This window comes from Sapajus apella, unplaced genomic scaffold (assembly GCF_009761245.1).
Source record: "Sapajus apella isolate SASKATOON/1434 unplaced genomic scaffold, GSC_monkey_1.0 scaffold7, whole genome shotgun sequence".
In the NCBI taxonomy this organism is placed as follows: Eukaryota; Metazoa; Chordata; class Mammalia; order Primates; family Cebidae; genus Sapajus; species Sapajus apella.
This window is the reverse complement of record NW_022436947.1, coordinates 33753946-33774568: the sequence shown is the minus strand read 5'-3', so window position 1 is coordinate 33774568 and position 20623 is coordinate 33753946. Positions and strand designations below refer to the sequence as shown.

The following is a 20623-nucleotide window of genomic DNA, read 5'->3' as shown; positions in this document are numbered from 1 at the left end:
TTCTGTATAACCAGTGTGGTACATAAATACATACATGCACAACCGAACAGGGAAAACCTCCATATAAGATTCACTTAAAGAATAGGGTTCTGGTTCTGACCACTGTTTAATTGCCAAACAAAAAGAATGAAGTATATAATTTCAAGCTAAATTTCAGATTTCATAGGTGGTATGGGGCAAATACATTTCAGAAAGAATACGGGGCAGTACAAGTTATCTGGAGGCTTTGGCTTGAGTGTCCCTCCAGGGATAGAGCTGTTCATTCATTTATTTGTTATGGCAGTGTTTACTGGCCTCCTAATCTTTGTGCCAGGCCTTTGGCAAGTAAGACAAAAGGCCCTCATTTTCACTCATCCTCTCTGTCCCCATTTCTTGGACAAACTGTGTAGGACATTTTAACATTAAGCAAGTTTTCCTTCATTTATTCCATGTGTGTTAGGGCATGTATAATTTAAGTACGTTATTGTGAGACATTAAAAAAAGACATCCCTGCCCTCAAGGACATTGCATGCTTGTTTGTTGATCAACCACTCATTTATTTATTTATTTTTTAAAAAGTGCATTGAGCTAGTAGGCAATGTGCCAGGTGAGTGCTATGGAAATACAGAGATGAACAAGAACACACGGTCCCTGGAGGTTTATGGCTCAGCCTGGAGAGGCAAGCTGCTTATAACGTCTTTGGAAGCATGCAGTGTGGTAAATGACAATAGTGAGCCCTTCCCACTGTACTGCAAAAGTGCAAAGTGTGAGCACAAAAGTGGAGTTTCCTGAATTAGTTCTGTGTGGGTCAAGATGCGACTCTTGATCTGACTTTTTAGTTGAGGCTGGAGAGAAGAGATGGCTTGGAAGGGAGATTAGGAGTTCCAATCAGAAGAAGCAGTTTAAGTGATGATAAGGAGCTATAAGGCATCATGACAGCTTTACAAAACTGCAAATACTTTATTTTGATTTGGCTACAGGAGGTGAGGGTAGATTAATTCTAATGTAGTGAAACAATTGCAACAGGAATGCCAAGAACTAAGTCCTGTAGTATTGGCACAATATATGGTTCAGTAAAACAGCCCAGAAACAGACGGACAAACATACTGTGTGATAAAGTGGGTATCACAGATCAACAGGGTGCTAAGTAATAATGCTGCCACAATTGATAAACTATTTGGAAAAATAATAGATTCTTACTCCATATGGTTTTTAGTTAGGGTTTAGGGGCTAGGTGCTTAGAAATTTGAGAATTAGGATAGCTTTCTGTGAATTAAAATTTAAGATAAATACTAATGGATCAGAGAGGGTGTGTGTGTGTGTGTGTGTGTGTGTGAATGTATGTGTAAAACAAGTTACCTGAAACAACCAAATATTTTACCTACTATCTACTGCACCGCCTTGTTGAATGTGTTCATTCTATGAACATGGCCAGCTTCGTGGGCCCTGCACTGTCAAGGGCTGTGCATTTGCCTTAATGCTCTGCTTTTGTTGTCTTCTGGAAAGTCTTAATATTTGAAGATGGGGCCCATATATATATATTTTTCTTGTTCTGGGCCTTACAAATTATGTAGCAGTCCTGCCTGTGAAGTTGGCTGTCTCTAAGGACAGAAAGTTAGAGAGCCAAGCTTTAGAAGTAGATGTCTTTGTGCTCTCTGGAGAGTTGCAGGCAACCCAGTTAATGTGTCCCAGACACATTGGCAGAGCCCTCCCTATTGAGTGCCTCAGGCTGTCCAGCCTGATACTGTGAAACATTTAATTTATTTAACAAACTTTATTACTTCCCATTTCTTGCTCATCAAGCAATCTTTCAGTAGTGACTTGGCTGCTTCTGTGGTTTTTCCAGCAGGGAGAGATCTAGCTAGTTGGGCTGGTCCCATCCTTTGCTCAGGAAGGTAGTTACTAAATTGGCATTCTGGTTTCATGTGTCAGTGAGGTTCTTTAATGTGAGCCTGCTTCTGCATGACTGGTCCATTTCTGTTACATTTCTGAGGCCAAAGGCTGAAGTCCAGGAATTATGCTGGTAAATTCACCAAAGCAGTCATGTGTAGAATAGTGGTTCAGAGCAAGAGCTTTGGAGTCAAGACAAGCAGTCCTGGATAAAATGTAGGTCCTGCCACTTACTAGGATGATCTTGGCTTTCCTGTGCTCTAGTGTTTCATCTGTCAAGTGATGACATTAACACCTACCTTAAGGTTGTTGTGAGGTTGAATGAGATAATGTACTTTAGATCAGGGCTTCTCAGCCTCAGTACTGTTGACATTTTTGGCCAGATAATTCTTTATGTTCAGGGTGGGACATTCCATACATCATAGGATGCTTCCAGCATCCCTGGCCTGTACCCAGTAGATGCTAGTGGCATCCCTCTAACCCCCTGTAGTCATGACAATTAAAATGTCACAGAGGCAGAATTACCCCTGTGGAGGGCACGATAGGACTTGGTTAAGAATCACTGGTCCAGGTGTATAGAGTGGTGCCTGGGGGAAAGAAAATGTCAAGTTTTGTGATTATAATAATAATGGGGGAATAGTGGTACCAAAGATGATAATACTTTTGATGCCACCCTGAGGCCCCTAGGAAGACATTTGTCCTTTCATTTGTTCTTTGTTCCTAAATGTTTACATCTATGCCAGAATAAACTCCATATCGATTAAATAGTACATGTAAAAATCTCTGCCTTTAAACAACTGAATGAAAAAAGAAGTAAATCTTTAGGTTTGTAAATAAGAAAAGGGTTTTCAAGGTCAAAAGCAGTGATACTTCTGTGATGTTTAATGTTGGGTTTAAAACACACTGGGGAATTTTCTTTCCTTATAGATGTCATGACATTAAAAATAAACATGCATAGTCTATAAAAACTTTATAATAATCATTGAAAAGCAAATTGAATAAAATGATTATGAATAATATGACAGATAAAGTAGTATTAAAATACTAATTTAAGTCAAAAAGAAAACCAGAGATTTCCTATAGATATGGACAAAGGAGTAAATACCATCAGCCTGTACACATTTGAAAATAGTTCAAATTTAATAATTTTTAAAAAATTTAAATTGTTTAAATTGACAAAGGTTTTAAGTAATAGTATCCAATTCTGTTGTATAGTTAGGGGAATCTTACTACATATTTTTTATTGGACAGTGGATGAGTACAACCCTTCTAGAAAGAAATGTGGCGATAAATGTGCCCTAAAAAATGGTTATGCCATTTAATAGTCCTCCAAAATAACTTTGGGAATAATGCCTACAGCATGCTTTGAAATATAGACAAATATTTATGTATGAAGATGTTTATTGCAAAGTTGTTTTACTGTCAGCCAGCTAAATGTTCAGCATTAAAGAAGTAGTTAATTACAGCATATGATAATCTGCAGTCTTTAAATGCAGTATTTATACAGTGTTTCTAATGACTGTTCTCGTAGTGTTAAATCAAAAAAGCAGGTTTTTAAGTTGCATATTCAGTATAAACTCAACCCAGAAAAAAGACTGGAAGGAAATATGCAAAATGTTAATATTTGTTCCTGAAGTATGTAAAATGTTAATATTTGTTCCATAATATTTGGATTATGGATAATTTGTGAAAGTTAGTCACAACTATATGATTAAATTGATCATTTCATGGCAGATAGCCTTTTCTTTTGTTTCTGTTGTTTTAGGTGATGTTTAAATATGCCTTGGAAATGAAAATTAAAGGATTTAAGCTATATTTCTCTAAATAGGAGAAATCAATGCCCTAAAATACAGCTTTATTTTTAAATAAACTCCTTATAAATTGCAATATGAAACCAGTTTTGGGGGGTAGACTTCTTCCCCTCGTTGAGGTGAATTAATGTTTTTTAATACTGTGGTACCCTTTTTGATAATTAAGTGTTAACGATGTACTCCTTGTAGTATGGTTTTTGATGAAACTATCTTTAAAATGTTCATTTTTATATTTATAGTGTGTGCAGAAGCTTATAATCCTGATGAAGAAGAAGATGATGCAGAGTCCAGGGTATGTAATTTACTGAAGGAATGAATTTTATTGGATGCCCTTGTCATATTGTCTATAAAATAGTAATAGAAAAGGTGTTAACAGATACACAGGTTAACAGGAGACAAAATGGAGTTGTTTTCACTATTTCTTTTCCTAGTCTTATCTCCAATAGCCTACTCCTGCTGTGAGTCTTGCAGACTTGTTTTTATCCAAAGAGTATTTTTCTTTGCAAAATATATCCTGGTGATGAAAAATGTTTTCAGCTGTCTTTCTCATAGTGATAATATTATTTTTCTTAGACAGTGTTTCCAGTAAACAAAAATACTGGGAAAGACCTTCTATTCCTGTTAATTTATAGCAACAGAAAGCTACTCTGAAACAAACAAATCACAGTAAAATTACATCTAGTGTGTCAGTATACAGTTAGGATTATTTTTTAAATCTGTGAGTCTTCATAGTTTGCTCAGCAGCGGACCTCTTGCAGGCCCTAATGTTTTTGTAAGAGCTTATCCACTGTGGTTTGAGCAGTTTTTAAGCTGTGTCTTTCAGCTCAGCTCTATTCTTTATGTAGCAAAAAGTAAACTAAGAGATTACTATGCCTGGAAATGGAAAGTAATAATTTCCGTGCCACCTTCCTCCCCTTTTTTTGAGTATATACGTTGTGAAGTGCCTCTTGTCTCTTTGGCCTTAAACAGTATAAGCAAAAACTTATTTTTGCAGCTCTGAAAAGTACTTAAGTAAGATTGAGGTTTCATGTGGAGAAGCAGATAATACGTCCCTAAGTCATTACATCATTAAGCTCCTTGAAACGTATGTAAAATCCAGTGGCATCAGGAGGTTTACAAAACGGAAGATCTTGAAATCCCATTTTATTCCTGGACCCATGGGGATTCCACTACCAGGGAAGCTCATTTCTCAATACTAGAACTTCAGTTATTTTTGTGAAGTCCATAAATCCCAGCCTGGAAATTATGTTGTTTTAGGATTAAGGTATTTTTACTAAGCTGCGATTTGCTATTATTGCTTTGTATAGCCTAAAAAACTAGACCTCGCCTATGGCATACTTTATGTATCTAGAAGAAACAATACTGGGTGACATTGAAGGCAACATGCATTCTTTATAGTGTATATAAATGGATATAAAATTTAGTAATTGAGATAAGAGCAATTGAGATGAGCTGGTTTAAATTAATAAAAACTAAATGAACATTTGACAATAGAGTTTAAAAACAATATGCAATATCTCATTGATTCAAAAGCCGTTAGGCCATGAGTTTTAGCTGCCATTTAATTCATGAGGTAAATAAAGTGTTTTGGCAGGTTCACTCCAGGTCATTTCTAACAGTTTTGTTGGGAAAGCTATAGCAGTTAAGATTCCTTTGACTGTGTAAAACCTAACCCTGTCGAGACACATGTGAGAAAGACAATGGGGAGATTATCAGACAGATGCTTGGAGATCATACTGAACTGCAGAAAGAGTTGAAAGGCCAAGCTGTAGGCTTGGCAGGCAGGAGCCAGCCCACCTGTGGGGCCCGTCAAGAGCAAGAATGTAAGACTTAGAGTATTGTCTCTACTGTGCTTCTCAATTCAAAATTCCAATTTCCCAAGAGTTACTTTCTTTTTTTTTCTTTTTTGAGACAGAGTCTCACTCTGTCCCTAGGCTGGAGTGTGATCTCAGCCCACTGCAACCTCCACCTCCCAGGTTCAAGCAGTTCTTCTGCCTCAGCTCCCCAAGAGTTTCTGATGGACCCTGCTTTGGCTTAGAGTAGGGGCAGGGTCAAAAAGTCCAACCTACTTGAGAACCACATCTATAAATAAGGGCATTTTCTAGAGGAGGAGGAATCATTGTGGGTTGGCCATTTACCCTAAGAGCTGTTCCCTGTAACACCTTTTGAAGTTATTTTTAAGCGTTTTTTTTTTTGGTAATTAATGTATTTATATACATTTGATTATAGCAAAGTACTTGTAGGTTCTCAATTAGGTTGAGTATTCTCTCCTCTAAATGTGTTACTAAAAACTGTACTTATTTAGGTCTTAGAAACTATGAGGCAAACCACATCACATGCTTGGGAATGATTACTACAGATTTCAAAATTATTGAGATCTAGAAGGATATTGGGAAATATCTATGAGGAAAATGTATACTATATTGTGATAAAATGGCATTTTATTTGGACATTTTTTATTGCTTCTCAGACTCACCAAATCCTTAAGTCTCTAGTATAATCAGAAATTTATCCTCTGATGTGAATTCAAAGAAAATGTAAATGCTTAAGACTCATTTTGAAAAATAACAGATTTTAGTTGGAATGCCTTTAGTAAATGAAAATTTAAGGGTTGTCTAGATCTAGCATGTAGAAACTGGTAGAGAAGAGCTGATAAATTTAAGGGTAGAGTACTTTTATGTTTCTCCACAAATCTGGCCTGGTGCTAGGTGTAAAGTGGTGAGCAAATGGACAAATCTCTACCCTCTTGGAGCTTTCAGTCACAGGCAGACAAGTAAATAAATTAATGAATAGTTGCAAAACATGAAGTGCTAAAGAAACAGTGAAACAAAGTGTAGGAATCAAAACACAGCCCCCAAGCCAGCAGGGGTCCTGATACTATGGAATGGTTGAAGCAGGCATCCTTGAGGTTAGGCTGAAAGGATGGGCAGGCGGAGTCTGGCCAGAAGCCCCTTAGTGCATTTTAGATCGAGCTGAGCCTGGCAGAGGGGAGGGCAGGTGGAGCCCACAATACCCGAGTGGCTGTATTGAGGGTAGAAAAGGATGGAATGGGGATTTAATTCTCACCAAATGTGATGAAGTCCACTGAGGTTTTAAGCTGGAAAAGGGAGTATTCTGATTTAAATTTTTGAAAGATTATTTTCAGCTCTGTGTGGAGAATGAGTTGGACAAATATGAAAATATCTGGTGTAGATGTCTCCTGGCTAACAACATAGATACAGTGTTTTTGTTTGTTTGGTTGGTTGGTTGGTTTTTGAGTTGGAGTCTTGCTTTGTCACCCAGTCTGGAGTGCAGTGGCGTCTCAGCTCACTGCAACCTCTGCCCCTGGGTTCAGGCAATTCTCATGCCTCAGCCTCTTGACTAACTGGGACTATGGGATTGCGCCACCACACCTCACTAATTTTTGTATTTTTAGTAGAAATGGGGGTGTCACCCTGTTGACTAGGCTGGACTTGAACTCCTGGCCTTAAGTGATCCACCTACCTTGGCCTCCCAAAGTACTGGGATTACCAGCATGAGCCGCTGTGCCTGACAAATATCCAGTGTTGTTTAAAGAAAATGTCTAAGTGTAAACCTTACTTATTTACTGGTTTTCTAATTTTTTTTTAATTGAAAGGCAGCAGAGGTTTAGAGCAGAAATTGGCAAACTTTTTTTGGTAAAGTTTTTTTTTAACTGAAAAATGCACTATTTTCAGAGAATAAACATTTTAGGCTTGGGGGGGTTATAGGATCTCCTTTGAAAGGACTCAGCTCTGCTGTAGTAGCTTCAAAGCAGCTGTAGGTAATATATTAATGAAAGGCATGTCTGTTGTGTTCCACTAAAACTTTATTTATGACACTTGAATTTGACTTTAATATAATTTTTATGTGTCAAGAAATATTATCATTTGCTTGATTTTTCCCCCCAGTCATTAAAAAATGTAAAATTATTCTTAGCCTAGAAGCCATACAAAAACAGCTTTGCCTGCAGGTATAGTTTGCTGATCCGTGGCTTAGAGTCTAGACTCTGAAGCTGGCCTAGCTGGCATGGATCCTAGCTCTGCACGTTAATGGACTGGATGACACTGGGAAAATTATTTGGGCAAGTTCATTTCCTTAACTCTCAATTTCTTGTTTTCTTCTTCTTTTTTTGAGATGGAGTCTTACTCTGTTGCCGAGGGTGGAGTGCAATGGCAGGATCTCGGGTCACTGCAACCTCCACCCTCCACTGATTCAAGTGATTCTCCTGTTTTAGTCTCCTAAGTAGCTGGGATTACAGGTGCCTGCCACCATGCCCAGCTAATTTTTTTTAATTTTTATTTTTAGTAGAGATGGGGTTTCACCATCTTGGCCAGGCTGGTCTTGAACTCGTCTCCTTGTGATCCACCTGCCTAGGCCTCGCAAAGTGCTAGGATCACAGGTGTGAGCCACCACATTCAGCCTAACTTTAAATTTCTTAACCTCTGCTTTATGGGATCTGTCACTAGGATAAAATGAGTTAATATTAGTAAAGCTCTTAAAATAGTACCTGCCGTGTATTTATGCTATGTTTGTTTAACAAATAAAATTTGTATCTGAAATCAGGAATTAATTTTAATGAAAATCAAAGTGGCCTCTAGTAGACTAAAAAAATCCCACTTTAGGTGTATTGCTGAGGTCCCAGTGATACAGAGACAGATGCTGTAGGTGGGATCACGCCAAACCCTGGAGAAAAAACATGGGAGAGCATCTTCAGAGCAGGTGGCTACAGTGCAAAGGAGCTGGAGTGTTGGAGACCACACCTGCTTTCTGACTGTTTACTTTCCCCAGTGAAGAGGGATTTACTGACGAGGTTAATGACAGAGAGTGGACTTTGGGTGCTGAGGAGTAATGGCAGGGTGAGGGAAAAGGGAGACAGGAGAGAACAGTAGACTAGAGTGATGCAGGTGTGGTTGAGAAACAAAGACTACTTAGAAGTGGTCATTGTTAAGACAGGTAGCAGGAAGAAGAGAGAAGAGGAAAAAGCTGGATTTCTGTGTGAAGGCTTATAGGAATTGAATGAGGTGGGGAGAAAGACTTTAAATTGACCAGAGCGATGCAGGTGCATGATGCTGGCACACTCTCCTCCCCACCTTTCCTTTCTGAGAACAGAACTTCTCAGCAGGCAGACATCTCGGTTACTTCGGTTTGAAGTTCTTAACGGATTTTGTGAAGTGAGAAATGACTTTTTGTTCTGTTTTAGTGTTAGCCTTCCTTATTTGAAGGAGGAGGGAGTGAAGTTTGGTTGGTGTGATTTGGTTAATCCCTAAATTTTGAAGTTTTCTTGTGCGGCAGTGAGTGAGGAGACCCCGGGGTCTGCTTTGTCCGTGTTTGTGTGTCATCTTAGAATCTAGTTTCAGATGAATATTGGGCAGATAGTAAACAAAGGTTTACACGTACCTTACCCTTAGAGGGGAAAGTACAGTGACCCTTTCTCTCACTAGCTAATAGTTGTTTCATGTAGTGTATACACAATGCAAATAAATGGTATATATATCACTAGTTTACGTATAAATAGTATACCAGTACTATAAATCTCAATTCTTTTCAGGCTTATAATTTTCATTAAATTTTAGCCATATGCTATGGTTTGAAATGGTGATTTAAATTTCCCATTGTGTGTTTTGATGTTTGTGGATATAAACCCCACTGCTGCCTGATTTCGTGAGCTCTTATGGTGGCGCCAGCTGCCTGAAGAGGCACAGCACCTGCCCATCAGCTCTTGTGGTCACTCTTTGAGTGAGCATTGGAACAGGAAAGGGTGGTATATAGGTCTTCGGGAAACCAACTCCCTGTCTGCTGCTTTTAGGACTACGCCTTGCCCCTCTAACACATTTTATAGTTACAAACTGCTCATGTTTTCGAAAGAGTAGACCTTTTGGTCCAAGTCAATTGAGCCTCCTGCTAGTCAAAAGGGACTCCGAGAGATAGCAAGCCACACATACAGGGCATTCTGCCCGTCTTCATCCTCTAGAATACAAGTTTAGTGAGAATCTAGCACACTAGTTTCCTTGAGTTCCTTCCAAAATCAGTGCACCAGCCAGCCTCCCTGGACGCCTTTTCCCTAGAACACGTATTCTCCTGGAGCGGCAGTGCATGATTGCTCTCTCCCTTCCGAAAACCACTTGCTCACTGTGGGGCAGGTACATACCACGTGTGTAAAAATATACTTAACATCTAATGCAGTATACATTTTAAACATTTTCTTGTTTCCAGAGAGCTTATCAAGATTCAAAGGAAAGAACTACATCCTGAAAGAAGATTAAGCTCAGTAGAAACAGAATGAGGGCAGTCCAGATTTTCAGTGTAGTTGCTGACACCTGTTGTCCTATCGTACGTGTCCCCACTGGCTGGGAGCTTTGGAGCCAATCACAGTTCTGTACTTAATGAACTTGCTAACCTAGGGGAAAATACACTTTTGAAAAAGCATTTCAGTGCTGATGTGATGAGTGGATACCAACCTCCCCCACACAAGGTGAATTATGTTCCCCTACTTAGGAGGCCTCATAGTTACTAGTCACCTAAAGTGAATCTCAGCACCAACCTAAAGCGAACTTGAGCACTAACAGCTCTTCTTTCTAATATCTCTACTGATTTTTGTTAGATTTTAAAAAAAATCTCTTTGAGTGAGATGGTATTGGCTAATGTCTTTGTTTTTTAAAATCTGGTATCCTTTTAGATTATACATCCAAAAACTGATGATCAGAGAAATAGATTGCAAGAGGCCTGCAAAGACATCCTGCTGTTTAAGAATCTGGATCCGGTAAGATAAATCTTAATAACAGAATTGGCTTTTTTATTCCAGTGAGTGTTAAGAACTGTGTAGGGTCTTGAGTTTTGCCCTCTTTATAAGCTGACATCACCCTGGGGTGTTGGTAAATCGCCTTGTGGATGCCTGCATGCACAGTAGATTGAACTGCAGGAAAAGAATACTGAGTTTGGGGTAATACACTGCTGCTGGAGCAAGAAGTAAACAAGCCTGAGGTATTTGTCCTGAAGATATTGTCTCAGGGCTACAAACACAGCCCTGAGAAATGGCCCCGCTAAAAAGAGGTTAGGACGTTGCCTTTTTTGTACACCCAGCAGGAATATGCAGGGATGCTCAGGGCCCACGGAGGATTGCTTTTCTTTACAGCCGGTAATAGTAATTATCTTTGAATGTGTATAACCTCTATATTATACAGATTAAAAGTAACATTTCACTTGATTTTAAGGTTTTTTTTCCCCTTTGTTTTGGAAATCTCTAATCTTTGGTTGTGGTATGTCTAGAATACTCACTCTTGGTATGAGTGCGCATGCTGTTCAGACTTTGCCTTGTACAGTGATGTACATACTCTGCTTCCTTCATCTCAGATTATGCTTAGTCACTGTAGTATAGTCATTTAGGAGAGAACCTCTGCTGCCATATTCCAAATATGAAAGTAGAGTCAACTTTTGTAATTTACCTCTACTTTTTTGTTTGGCCAAACACACCATCTTCTAGCTTTTGGTGATGTTTTAGAGGAGCAGTGTTAAATTAAGACCTGCTCTTTTTAAAATGAGGTCTTTTTAAAAAGGATGTTTTTATAAAGACTCTTGATACTGCATCATTCCAGTTCTATACTGGGTCCTATTTACATTCTGAAATATTTTTAAAAATCTCCTTTGTTTCTAGTATCATTTTTATTTATATCATGCCTTCCAGGAACACAGTACATTGTCTGACTTTGGAGATTTATGTTAGGACCACACATTACAAGTTTGTATGTCCATCTCTGAGTCTCCATTACTGGCCCTGAGAGGCCTAAATTTGACCGTACCCAAGATCCATCAGTCACTTCATCTCTCCATTGTCTGAGGGCAGGAACTGTGTCTTTTGCGTTTTTGCATCAGTCTTTAAGTAGCAGTTGGCTCTAGGCTCTCAAAAGAAAACATGGGACTGAGAGACAAGAATGCTTTAGGTTATCTTTTTGTTACAGGAAAGAGGTCCTGATCCAGACCCAAGAACGGGTTCTTGGATCCCGTGCAAAAATGAGTTCAGGGTGAGTCAGTAAAGTGAAAGCAACTGTATTAAGAAAGTGAAGTAATAGAAGAATGGCTACTTTATAGACAGAGCAGCCCCGAGGGATGCTGGTTGCCTATTTTTATGGTTATTTCTTGATGGTATGCTAAACAAGGAGCCTATTATTCTTGTCTCCCCTTTTTAGACCATATAGGGTAACTTCCTGATGTTGCCATGGCGCATTGGTAAACTGTCATGGTGGGAGTATAGCAGTAAGGACAACCAGAGGTCACTCTCATCACCTTCTTGGTTTTGGTCAGCTTCTTGACTGCAACCTGTTTTATTAGCAGGGTCTTTATGACCCGTATCTTGTGCAGACCTGCAGTTTCATCCTTTGACTTAGAATGCCTTAACCATCTGGGAATGCAGCCCAGTAGGTTTTAGCCTCATTTACCCAGCGCCTATTCAAGATAGAGTTGCTCTGGTTCACACATCTCTGACACTTTTATAGTTATCTAAGCATAGATATTTAATCCTGTTTAGTTTTGGATAGATTTGTTATTTGTAATAAAATGATGGTGCTTAAATAATAGCTAACTCAAGTCTTGTTAAAAGTTATACCAAAGCCTTGAACATAGTTACAGTCTCATGGTATGAATTCAGTTGTGCAGAGTGGCCCTGATACATGTTTGTCCATTCAAGTTCATTTGCTCAGTTCATTCAATCCACATTTACTGAGTACCATCACTTACCAGCAGCGGAGGTAAGTGCTGAGGAAGCAAAGACCTATTTTAGTACCCTGAGTTGATATCAAAGCTAGCCTGTGGATCACATATTCTTTAAGGCAGGGACCAATTTAGTATTTACTCTTTTGCTGCAGATGCACATGGAAGGCAATGGTAAAATTAATCCTTAGTTTTACACTTAGAGGTAGGCTTTAGTCAAAAATTCTGTATTTTTTTACTAGAATTTTACATGGGAAAATTTCAGAGGTCACCCAAAACAGTGCTTCTCAAGCTTTAATATACTGATGTGTCATCAGGGGATCTTGTTAAAAGGCAGATTTGGATTCACGTGGTCTGGAGTGAAGCCTGAAAAGTCTGCATTTCTCATAAGCTCCCAGATAATGTTCATGCTCTTGGCCCAGAATGTACTTTGAATAACAAGGGCTAGAGCTAGATGTGAATATGTTAAAGTTTAGTATTTGGTTACTGTTATATATGTTATGTTGTTTGCATGCTTTCATATTCAGTGATCCAGTATTTTAATGCTTCAGCGGGGACTAAGCCATGAAATTCTGATGTGTATAGGGTTAAGTGATACATAGGCATGAATGAAATCATTGCTAGGTATGCTTTACTGGGATGCTGCCTCTTCTGTCTTCTAAATTAAATTGATCTTCCTTGCCATTTCAACTTCAGCTCTTTAAAAGCATTGTGAACATTTTGGTTGCATTTAAAACTATTAATGCTTTTGATATTGCAGTCTGGCAAGAAAGTATCTTTGCTTAGTGTGATTGTAAACATAGGAGTTGTTTTAGACTTTTTTCACTGCTTTGCTTAAGGTTTTCAATATGTATTTAAAAAACCAACTCACAGAGGGAAAAAAAGAAAAATCCAGTTTCTGAATTGTCATGATTGAAGGTTTTATAGAAGAAGCAAATGTATTTACATAGTAGTTTTCAAAAGATTTTTTTGAATTTGAGATCAGACCACCTTGAATTACTCCCTTACTATTCACATTCTTCTAGACATGATACAGGATATAAGTAAGTAAAATTTATTTTTCCCAACAAACCCACCTGGAATAAGACATTTAACCCAAAACATGGCAGATTGGAGGTTTTAGTTTAAGCTCATATTGTAAAATGGCTTTCTAGATTTTTTTATGATACACATCATGTACGATAACCCAAATGTGTTTTAATTGAATTACATACTCAGCTCATATAATCTGCTTATCATGCAGCTTCTTTCATTTTAATCTCTTGACTACCCACTATGTTTCAAGGCCTGTTGAAGGTATTGGAGGCCATAAAGATATTTAGAGATGGTTGTTGTCTTTTTGGAATTTGGAATTTAATGAGGGTACAAACACATCTGCAAAGCATGTTGGGAAAACACGATACATGCTGTAATATTGTCAGGGCACGGTGAGAGGATGTCTGTCTCTTAGCCTGCCCTAATGATTCAGAAAGCTGGAGAGGTCCCTGAGCTGTGCCTTCAAAAGTGAGGAGGGAATCACCAGGTGAGGAAAAGTACAGAGTGTTATCACTAGAGCCTGAAGTGGCAACCATCCAGCGATGGATGGCCTCCATCTAGTGACGGGAATGATGGAGCCAAGATGTGGTTGTTGTATCATGATGGCCCATTCTTTCTTGAATGCCATGCTGTGGCACTGGATTGCCTTGTAGGCCGTGGGCAGAGCTGAAGAGTTTTAGAGAATGTAACTATCAGATTTATCTAAGGTCACTTTGGTGGTAATGTTGAGGATGGAGTTAAAGAGGGGAGAGTAACGGGGGAAGCGGGCAGGAACAAAGGAGTGGAGCCCAGTAAGAAAATCAGGCCATGATCTAGGGAAAAGAAATGGGCCTGAACTCCAGGGAATGGGGAAAGGGACAGAAGAGAATGGTTTCACAAAATACTCAGGATTAACAGAACTTGGTACTTGGTGATTGATTTAATTGAGGACTGAAGGAAAGTGTCTAGGATGGCTCCTAGTGTCTAGCTGGAGTGATTGCGAAGTCGCTGCCTCTTCCTGAAATAGGAAAAGTTGAAGGATGACAGGGAAACAGTAATTACTAATTAGCAAGAAGAATGATCTTAGCTTTGTGTCTACTGTCTCATTTGAATTTTCTGAAGTCATTATTTAGCTTGAAAATCTTGCACTTCCTAGACTTCAGAATATTTTTCTGTGGAGAGCTGTATATTCATATGTTGAGCACAACATTTATAATTATTAATCTCTTTGAAGATATTCTTTTCATGAATATTTTAATGCTCCACTCAGTAGGCCATTTTCCTTCTGAAATATTTCTAATTTGAGGCTAACTGAAATAATTTTCTTAGGCTATATGATAGGCTCTTTCATTAATGCAGAGTAAATTGTTATTTCTTAAGTGAGTCAGAACCCTTTACTGAGCTTAGTCTTGAATTGGCATTCTGTAGCAGAATTAGATGTGGATTTCCTACAGTAGTTGTCAGTCATCACGATAAGCCTTTGCATATTAAATATTTCCTAAGTTCTTTTCACTCTATGCATAATTGTGGGGAAATTACATTTTGATTGACTAGAACAGACACCTGTCACACAGAAAAGCTCTGAAAGAAAGAATTTTTCTGTATTTTATCAGGACTTGCATTTTCATATATCTATATATTAATTCTTCAGTTTTATAATGTTTTCAAATGCAGCTAATTCCAACATAACAAAAAGTTACTATTAGTAATTTATTTCATCTTCTTTCCCCATTTGACATTTTAGAGTCAGAACTAATCAATAAAACTGATGTTCACCCTCCACCTGCCTTAAGAAAGTCACAATATAAATAGCAAGTGCAACAAAATGTTAGTAAACCATTTAATCAACCTTTAGAATTTTGATAGGTGACCATATGTTGCCTGAGCTGATGAACTCATTTGGGTAGAATGGTCTCCGTGGGGCCAATTAGCACTATATCCAGAAAGGTCTGTTTTACTGCTACCTTGGCTTCGTCTTCAACCTTGGCTGCTGTTCCGCAAAAAGATGCCAGAGCTCACACGGGGACCCAAGGAGGGGATGAAAACCACTTCCTGCAAACCCATCACTATCATTCTTCCAAAAGATTTTCTTAGCCCATATGAAGATGTAAAATTATATTTCAGTTTAATTAGAGTTTTATTAGTTAATTAAAAAATAGAAATCAATGTACACATAAGATTGATAAACACTCAAAAAGAACAAAAGAGTAGTCAGTGAAAGGAAATCTCCTTTCCACCTCTCCCTCTCAGAAACCCAGTTTCTTAGGAGCCAAATTCTTTTACTACTATCTTGTGTATTTTTCCAGGGTATATTCTTTTTCAAATTTTGGTGGCAGCAAAATCGACACAGTGTTCTGCCCTGTTCTTTTTTTTTCCTTTTTTTTTTGTGGAGACAGTCTGTCTTTGTTGCCCAGGCTGGAGTGCAGTGGCACGATCATGGTTCACTGCAACCTCCGCCTCCTGGGTTCAGGTGATTTCTTGTGCCTCAGCCTTCTGAGTAGCTGGGACATTTGTAGTAAACATGGGTTTTCGCTATGTTGGGCCAGGCTGGTCTGAAGCTCCTGGCTTAAAGTGATCTGCCTGCCTTAGCCTCTCACAGTGCTGGGATTATAGGCATGAGCCTCTGTACCTGGCCTGCCCTGTTCTTTTCAAATTTAACACAATATCAGTATTTATAGAGGTTCCATATTTTTTTTTAAAATATTTTTATCAGTATTGTTTATAGAAGTTTAAATTAGTAGCTTTTATGTATTATAAAACTAAACTATGATGATACATTAAGGTTTGGTGTTGCCACTGTGTTATAATTGTACATATAACAGAGCGGATTCCAAGTAGCAAAAACAATATTTAAAAAGAACAAAGTTGCAGGATTCATATTTCCTAAGTTTACAACTTACCACAAAGCTATGGTAATCAAAACAATATACTGGGCTAGGGGCAGAAATATAGAACAATTAAATGGAATTGAGAATCTAGAAAAAAAACCTATATACTTATGGCCAAGTGATTTTTTTCCACAAGAGTGTTAAGACCATTCAGTAGAAAAAGGGTAGTTTCTTAAACAAATGGCACTGAATCACTGGATATACACACACAAAAGAACAAAGCTGGACTCCTTTGCATATACAAGAATTAATTCAAAAGGTATTGAAGACCTAAGATATAAGAGCTTAAACTCTAAAACTCTTAGAAGAAACATAGGGGTAAGTCTTCATGGTCTTAGATTTAGCATTGGACTCTTAGAAACCAAAATCATAAGCAGAAAAGAAAAAAGAGATACGTAGGACTTCATAAAAATGTGACATTTTTATACATCAAAGGACATTATTTTAACAAGTGAAAAGATAGTCTGCAGAAGCAAAAGTCATTTGCCAATCATATATCTGATAAAGATCTAGCATCCAAAATCTATAAATAACACAACTCAACAACAACAACAACAAAAAACAACAAACCCAGTTTAGAACTGAGCAAAATAGCTTGAATATACAAATGACCAGCAATCAAATTTAAAAATTCCCCACATGTTTAGTCATTAGAGAAATACAAATCAAAACTGTAATGAAATACCACTTCACCCCAACCAGGATAGTTATAAGTTTTAAAAAGGAAAATAAAATGGTTTAAAATTAACCATTTTATTTATGTTGAGGTTACATAAATTTCACCTCAACAAATTTGTAGTTTCTTCTCGCCACTCCTTTTCAACATAGCACTAGAAGTCCTAACTAATGCAGTAAGACAAGAAAGTGTAGTAAAATGTATTGAGAAGGAAGAAATATAACTGTCTTTGTTTGCAGATGATATGATTATCTAAGCAGAAAATGGGAAAGACTTCCAGAGCTAGTAAGTGATTATAGCAAGGTTGCAGGATACAGGGTTAATCTACAAAAGTTAATCACTTCCCTGTGTATCAGCAGTGAATAAGTGGAATTTGAAATTAAAAATACAATATTATTTATATTAGTGTTCCCGCAAAAAAGAAATACTTAAATGTACATCTAACAAAAATATGTACAAGATCTATATGAGGAAAACAGTAAGATTATGAAGGAAATCAAGGAAGAACTTATTAAGTGGAGAGATTTCCATGTTCATGGATAGGAAGACCCATTATTGTCAAGATGTCAGTTTTTCCCAACTTGATCTGTAGATTCAATGCAATCCAAACAAACTGATCTTAAAGTTTGGAGAGGCAAAAGACCTAGGATAGCTAACACAATATTGAAGGAAAAGAACAAAGTTAGAATGTGAATACTGACTTCAAGACTTAGTATAAAGTGACAGTAATCAAAACAGTATAGTATTGGCAAAAGAATGCACGAATTGATCAGTAGAACAGAACAGAGAACCCAGTAGCAGCCCTACTTAAGTTAACTGATCTTTTACAAGGGAGCAAAGGTAACACAATGAAGCAAAGATAGTCTTTTCCACAAATGGTGCTGGAAAAACTAGACATCCACATGGAAAAAAAAATGAATCTAGAAACAGACCTCATACTTTTCACAAAAATTAACTCAAAGTAGATCACAGACCTAAATGTAAAACACAAAACTATAAAACTCCTAGGAGATAACATGGGAGAAAATCTAGATGACCTTGGATTTGGTGATAACTTTTTAGATATAACACCAATGGCACAATCCATGAAAGGAAGAATTGATAAGCTGGGCTTATTAAAATTAGAAATTTATTTGCTGCAAAAGACACTGTCAGCAGAATGAAAAGACAGGTTACTGACTGGAGGAAATATTTGCAAAAGACACAGCTGATAAAGGACTGTTATCCAAAATATACAAAGAACTCAACAAAAGTGAACAATCAGATTAAAAAATGGACAAAAGATGTTGATAGACACCTCACTGAAGAAGATATACAAATGGTACATAAGCATGTGAAAAGATGTTCCACATCACATGTCATCAGGGAAATGCAACATAAAACAACAGTGAGGTACTACTACACATCTATTAGAATGGTCAACATTCAGAATACTGACAACACCAAATGCTGGTGAAGATGGGTGGTACAAGAACTCATTGGTGGTGAGAATGTAAAATGGTACAGCCACTTTAGAAGATTGTTTGGTGGTGTCTCTTACAACTAAACATACTCTTATACCATACTCTCCAGCAGTCATGCTCCTTGGTATTTACCCAAAGGAGTTGAAAACTTAGGTCCACACAGAAACCTGTACACAGATATTTGTAGCAGCTTTATTCAAAATTGCCAAAACTTGGAAGCAACCAAGATGTTGTTCAGTATGTGAATGGATAAATAAACTATGGTACATCTAGACAGTGGACAAAATGAGTGATCTAGTTATGAAAAGGCATGGAAGAACCTTAAATGCATAGTACTAAGTGAAAGAAGCCAACATGGAAAGGCTATGTACTACATGATTCCAACTATTTAACCTTTTGGAAAAGACAGAATTCTTTGCAAGGCAGCCCTTGTCACTGCCAGACAGCTCTCATTCCTAGGCAGGTCTTTATATTGTGGTAATTTTGCTAACCTCCATGAAACTTCTACCCAACAGTCCCAGAACTAGAACTACTAGTTCTAGAACTGCTAGATGTCGTGGCCTAGTAGAACTACTGATGGCCTCTAGAGCTACTGATGTCATGGTGTGAATAGAAGATAGCTGGTATGTTCTCATATTGGACTTCTTTTCTGTCACCGAAATGCCCTGTTTCCTGGAATTCCCCCATGGGAGGTTTTCAGATTTCTTGATTACCCTTCAAGTGTTCTCTCACTGCCAGTGACTCCTTTGAAGACAGATGTCTGAAAATTCCTACGTTCTTTTTTACAGCAGAGCTTTTTGGTGAATGGATATATAACAACTTACTTATCCAGTGCCCTGTTGATAAAATATTAGTTTGTTTCCAGTCTTCTGCTATTGTGATGCAAAGAAAAATGCTGATGCATTTTATAAATATCTATATAATAACTTCCTAGAAAAGGAATTGTGAGGTGGAATATTATGCATATCTGAAATTTTATTAAATGTTGACAAATTGCTTTTTTAGAGTTTGTTCCATTTCACCTTCTCACCAGAAGTCTGTGTGAGAATGTCTCTTTCCCACACAGTCTCCAGCATGGTGTGAGAGTCTAACATTTGTATCTTTTTGAATCTGGCAAGTGAAAAGTGGCATCTCATTTCATTTCAATTTTAATTTGCATTTCTCTTCATTTTGAGAGAAGTCGAGCAACTTTTCATATTTTTAAGAATGCCGTTTTCTCTTCTCCAGAGGCTTTGCAGATCTTTTATCTTTAGTGCTCTAAAACTTCATCATGTCATGTTAGTATAGGGGTTTATGGTCATTGATTGTGCTGGGCACTTGAAAACCTGTGTCCTTGGGTTCTAGAAAATTCATCCTGTATTTATTTCTTCCTTTTTGTTTTTCTTTGTTACTGTCTCTGGCACTCCTTTTCATCTCTTTATTGACTTTTTTTTTTTTTTGAGGTGTTTGGTTTTAGTTTATCTTCTTACTCTTTTATTTACCTTTTTAAAAAAATTGTAATAGTGGATACATGTCTTTTATATGTTTGTCAAACTCATAGAATGTACAAGAGCAAATACTAATAGAAATTGTGGACTTTGAATGATAATGATGTCAGCGTAGATTCATGTCTGGTGGAGGATGTTTATCATGGGGGAGGCTGTGCCATGTGTAGGGGCAGAGGCTATGTGAGTATATCTGTACTTTCTACTTAATGTTCCTATAAACTTAAAATTGCCCTGAAAAGGTCTATTTTGTTTATTTATTTATTTTTTGAGGCAGAGCCTCACTGTGTTGTCCAGGCTGGAGTGCAGTGGCGCAGTCACGGCTCACTACAGCCTCAACCTCCCAGACTCAAGCAATCCTCTCATCTCGGCCCCCCGAGTAGCTGAGACTACAGGTGTATGCCACCATGCCCAGCTTATTTTTGTATTTTTTGTAGAGACAGGATTTGGCCATGTGGCCCAGGCTGGTCTCAAACTCCTGGGCTGAAGCAGTCTGCCTGCCTTGGCCTCCCAAAGTGGTGAGATTATAGCCGTGAGCCACTGTGCCCTGCCAAAAAATCTATTTTAAAGAAAAAAAAATCATATTTTTAATTTCCAAGCTACCAATTTTTCTCTGATTTGCTCTTTTCCTAAATATCTTTTTTTTTTTTTTTGGTCTCATGGATATAATACCATCTTAAATGTCTCTGCAAAAGCTCTCTACAGTTCCTGAAAT

At 37.8% G+C, this 20623-nt stretch overlaps 1 protein-coding gene across 1 annotated transcript in view; it reads left to right on the top strand.

Annotated features, from left to right (window-relative positions):
- The window catches only part of PRKAR2B (protein kinase cAMP-dependent type II regulatory subunit beta), a 103282-nt gene that overhangs the window by 64499 nt on the left and 18160 nt on the right, over positions 1-20623 (top strand). Inside the window, exons 3-4 of the mRNA XM_032275708.1 lie at positions 3920-3972; positions 10357-10440. Coding sequence (XP_032131599.1) covers positions 3920-3972; positions 10357-10440 — 137 coding nt within the window. The remainder of the gene's footprint in view (positions 1-3919; positions 3973-10356; positions 10441-20623) is intronic.